The sequence below is a fragment of the Oncorhynchus mykiss genome, chromosome 28, assembly GCF_057628025.1.
Source record: "Oncorhynchus mykiss isolate SJ-2025 chromosome 28, ASM5762802v1, whole genome shotgun sequence".
NCBI lineage: Eukaryota > Metazoa > Chordata > Actinopteri > Salmoniformes > Salmonidae > Oncorhynchus > Oncorhynchus mykiss.
In genome coordinates this window covers 31,927,064-31,931,692 of record NC_143049.1, presented here as the reverse complement: position 1 = coordinate 31,931,692, position 4,629 = coordinate 31,927,064, and the positions used below count along the sequence as shown (strand labels likewise).

Below are 4,629 nucleotides of genomic sequence, written 5' to 3'. Positions count from 1 at the left end.
TGAGCAGGATCATGCTGACAAAGCGTGGTGGAGGTGGGGCTATTGTCACCTGGCAAGAGGATGTCACTGAGTGCATAGAGCCCAGTGTGACCTCCGTGATCTGCATGTGATTCCCTATACAAATGTTGTGGGGTCAAAGTTCAACTAGCTGTGTTACATTTCCAGAAATTTTGAAAAAAAATGAATGAGAAGGACCATCGAGTTCTGGCTCCAAAAATAAGTTTTATTGACCACAATAATATATTTGTGCTTTTGCAGAGAATTTCATATAGATAATGGTAAAAAATGGCTAATATAAATACATTTAAATATCATAAGAAATAACTTAACTGTTAAAAAAAAAACTTTTCACTTGAGTAAAAAACATTTGGCATTGGAAACACTGACTGAATGCATAGTATCTTGAATATTCATTAGATATTTAGCCCTTCCCTTTTTAAATAATTACAAAACAAAAGTAACGACAACATCAACAGTGTGAATAAAAAATGAAATTGCAAAAGTCCAGTGTTTCTACAAGTGCTCTGTTTCTGCAGAGAGACGCCAAGGCCATGGTCCTCTTAACAACAGTGCCTATTTTTGTTGCTATCCCTCTTTAAAGTCCCCACAAGGTGAAGTGCTCTGCCATACATGCTTTTATCCTTCTGTACAGTGTGTCCATCTTCTGTTAAAAAGCACAGACGTCGGTTTCGGTCTCGTGACCGAACATAAAATGTGCCTCATCTCGCCTCGACTGCCATAGCCGAGAGTTTAACTCCACCAGCCCAGTGGAAACCATCCTCTTTTGTATCCCATCTAGATGGCAGGGTCTGATCTTTTTTTCTTCTTGAAATGCCTTATTTTGTGGTCGTTTATCTTGTTTTTCCTCCATCAGGAATTTCCCCAGGGTAGTGTGTCCATCAGGGATTACACTACTCCTGTTCAGAGAGAGTACTTCGCAGGCCTTGCTGTTGGGGGGTGGGGGGGACCCTTCAGCGCTCTGGGAGGTTGATGATGGGCACCCACTGGTCCATGCAGCGGCTCTCCCTGCAGAAGTGGTTCACTTTGCTCAGGGCTGGGTCTTTCCAGGACGAGGAGTGTGGGCTCTGCAAAGACAAGAGAAAAAGAGAGAATGAGTCAATAGTGGCACAAGGATCCAAATGCCTGTTTTATGACATGGCCTAACATGACAATGGAATAGATAGAAACCCGGGGGTTTCAAGACTATGAGCAATTCCGTTATTTGCCTAAATGAAAATCCCACAAGCGGCAAGTCTAGATATCAAGACTGAGTGGTGCGCTACAGGACTCAAGGAGTGAGTAATTACTGGGTGTGTTCTGACAAGTTCAGAGCATGAGTGTCTCAAGTGCATCAGTAAAATAAAATAAACGTTGGAGACATTTTTAGCACCCTGGTCTGTTTGAAAGTCACTTTGAAGTCTACATTTAACATATTTTAGTGTATATTAGTGGAAATGGATACTTACAGTGACCAGGACACAGTGCAGGTCCATGGGCTCTCCCCCTTGTTTCCCTCCCCCTCCAAGGATCTCTGCCAGACGCCTGGTGTTGTTCACTCGCAGGATGTTGATGTCATTCTCACAGCAGAATGCCTGGATCAGGGTGAAGTGGATCTGAAGGGCCACGTCCTTTACATCCTCGTCATCTGTAGCCAGGATGCACAGAACCACATTATCTGGATCTCTGTTGAAGAAAATAACAGATAAATGGTTAGTAGCAGTAATAGAGCATGAATTTAAAACATTTTTTTAACTAAGCAAGTCAGTTAAGAACACATTCTTATTTACAATGATGGCCTCTCGGGCAGAATGGCAGATTTTTACCATGTCAGCTCAGGAATTCAATCCAGCAACCTTTTGGTTACTGGCCCAATGCTCTAACCACTAGACTACCTGCCCCCAAATTGCAGACATTCTAAAGCAGGCATGCATAGACAAAAACTACATCATTGCAACTTTAATTGATTTTAATGAAGCGAAGCCTACTTACACATTCAATGATTTAGCTGCTTCATAGACCCCTACTGTTATGCATCCTTGGGGTAATGCTGATGAGAGAACCTCTTCCAAGGCTTTTGTCACTGTATCCATCCTACAACAGCGAAAGGAACGAATTATTAGAACTAACATCAAATTCACACCAACTTTCACATATTCATGGCCAAAGCTCAACTTCTTGAAAAGGAGGCCATGCCAGGGCTAATCTATCAGCCTGGTAAATTACAGCCAAAAGCAGGCGCCGGCTTTGGTATACTAGCATTAGCTTTACCTTGTGCTAGTTGCGAGTAAAAATTACTGATTTGCAAGTTGAAACTCTGAAATCGCGTTTGATTTTCGGTGCATGTCACTCCATAATTGACTTAATATTATTGTATGATGAGTACATTGATAGTCGAATACACTGAAGCTTTTAGTTCATGTCAAAAGTGTGCTACCCTAAAGTGACCTGACACCGGCATTTACAGTAGGCTAAACTGTAAGTGAGCTGAACAGAAAAGCTGGCGTTAGCTAGCTACATATTCAAATATTGCATAAACCTCAACCAAGCCAAGCTACTGTTACCTAGCTATTTAACAAAGTAAACAATATCAAAGTTTAGGTCAAGTTAACTGTAGTTCAATATCTGAATAAAATTACATTGAAGTTTTGCGCATTCTTTTTCGTAAATTGAATGCATGCATGGCTTGATGGCCAAGTTAAGTGACATAACAGTCACTCACAAATTGTACTGACAACATTGGCAAATGCAAAAGCGCTTAAAAGTATAGTTTACCTTTCTGTAGAATATTCCCCACTTAGTTCCTCAAATGTCATCTTGCACATAAAATCCAAATAGAAACAAAGATATTCCTTGCTGATATATCACTTTTTGTGCTAGCGATTTTTTGTCACTACACTCCGTTTATCGTTCGCTGTTGAAAATGAAGCAACTCATCTGCTGTACACGCAGATATTATTGGCGATTTGGGGTCATGTCGAACATTTGCATACTTAAGATCATTGGTCACATGCTAATTTACCAAGACCGTTCTAAATAGGGAATGGCTGTAAAATGAGTAGCAACCACTGGTAGCAACAGTAATGAGATATTCTGATTGGAACACGATTTTAGAGAGGCGTGGTCTGCCTCAGCAGTTGCATGACCTGTATCTGAGGTGGTGTAAGCATGTTATGAAGCCAGTCAAAATGTGAAGGGTTATTTAGTTATTCAAGATAAACGAAAGAGGTATTGACAAAGTTAGCTTGATGCAAATGCTTTATTGCATTCCTAACTGTCCGTGTTTATTTGTGCATTTGGAAACAGAACACAAGACAGCATGTAGCAGCCTACTTGTGCTATATCTGGTCTGTGAACATTTGCTTCAGTAACCTACAGATGGTATGCCCACACACACAAACACGTATAGTAAGTATTATCCAAAGGGTGTGAAGAACATGACACACGATGAAAAGTAAAGAGTAGTATCAAGAGGTATGTTAAACATCATAGGAGGACGTGTGTTAAGAAGTCAAGTTCATCAACCAGAAGAAACAAACATTTTAGCAATTGTGTTATTGAAAATTGAAATGGTCTACATGCGAGGATATGTTGACCTGTATTTTGCTAGGAAAATTCTGCAAACTCACCTGTCATGAGAAAGAGCCGGGTGTGAAGATATAGGAACGAGACCCAAACCGTTTCTGATTGGACATTCGGCAGAGCTTGCGAAACCGCGACATCTGGAGGAGAGAGTAGCCTACAAAATATTTGCGAGAGACGGGTGAGAATCGTCTGAGGAATGTGCTACCCCTACAATGCATGCAATCTATTATGCCAATTTGATCTGTTTCAAACCCATCTCCTTTTCTTCTATATAGTCATCTTTACACATTTTGTATTTTTGTCATCTGAATTTGACAGCCTATTTGATGTCAATGCATACCTGGGTGAATGAGTTCAGGTGGTATCAAATTTCATGTCATTGCCCCCAAGGAAGCTTCAATGGCTGAACAGCACTTGAGGCCAGGAGAGTTAAACCTTTCATGGTTTTCTATGGGACTTTGGTATCAACTGGTGTACAAAGTAATATAATGAAAACAGGGCTGCCAAAGTTTGAAGAAAGCTTGGAGGGAGATTTGCTATGTTTTAAAGCTAATTTATTGCAATTCGAGGTATTTTGACATGACTTCAAAATTCAACAACTTACCATTAGATTTTTGGTTGGTTTGACACTTTATTCAAACAGTAGTGAAATGAGATATGGCAAATGACAGAAACAGTGGGAAGGTTGGAAGCAGGGATTAAGCCCTGTTCTCAGGTGGAAAGTTGTACGCAGCACATGCAGGCGAGGGTTAACACTACAACAAGGACATTTTTATATTAATGCTTGATGACAGTGGGCAATCAAATCATAGATTGCAGTCTGCTTGTTCATAGACTGCTTTCAAGGTAATGACACAAACATTTTGTAATTTGGGTGAACTCTCTCTTTAAAATAGGGCTGAAAGAAAATCCTGCTTGTACTCCAGGAAGGTTGACCGCCCCTGATCTATGTTTCCCAAGTGCTGGGTGTTTGAAAATGTTCTTGTTGTTATAACAATACATTTCTCATAATCACCAGACCTTCAAGAAAAATAGAATGAATATCAA

At 40.3% G+C, this 4,629-nt stretch overlaps 1 protein-coding gene across 1 annotated transcript; it reads right to left on the bottom strand.

Annotated features, from left to right (window-relative positions):
* Positions 1 to 202: 202 nt before the first annotated feature.
* Positions 203 to 3,060, bottom strand: LOC110508939 (growth arrest and DNA damage-inducible protein GADD45 alpha). The gene is made up of 4 exons (XM_021589862.3): positions 2,773 to 3,060; positions 1,990 to 2,091; positions 1,467 to 1,683; positions 203 to 1,085 (listed from the first exon to the last, which is right to left on the bottom strand). The coding sequence occupies exons 1-4, from the start codon at positions 2,820 to 2,822 to the stop codon at positions 972 to 974; spliced, it is 483 nt and encodes a 160-aa protein (XP_021445537.3). The 5' UTR covers positions 2,823 to 3,060; the 3' UTR covers positions 203 to 971.
* Between the last annotated feature and the right edge of the window lie 1,569 nt (positions 3,061 to 4,629).

Coding starts and splice junctions, on each gene's coding strand:
- LOC110508939 (XM_021589862.3), bottom strand. CDS start 2,822: ATGTGCAAGATGACATTTGAGGAACTAAGTGGGGAATATTCTACAGAA. Junction 1,684..1,989: donor GCAGCTAAATCATTGAATGT/GTAAGTAGGCTT, acceptor TTTCTTCAACAG/AGATCCAGATAATGTGGTTC. Junction 1,086..1,466: donor TGCACTGTGTCCTGGTCACT/GTAAGTATCCAT, acceptor TTGTCTTTGCAG/AGCCCACACTCCTCGTCCTG.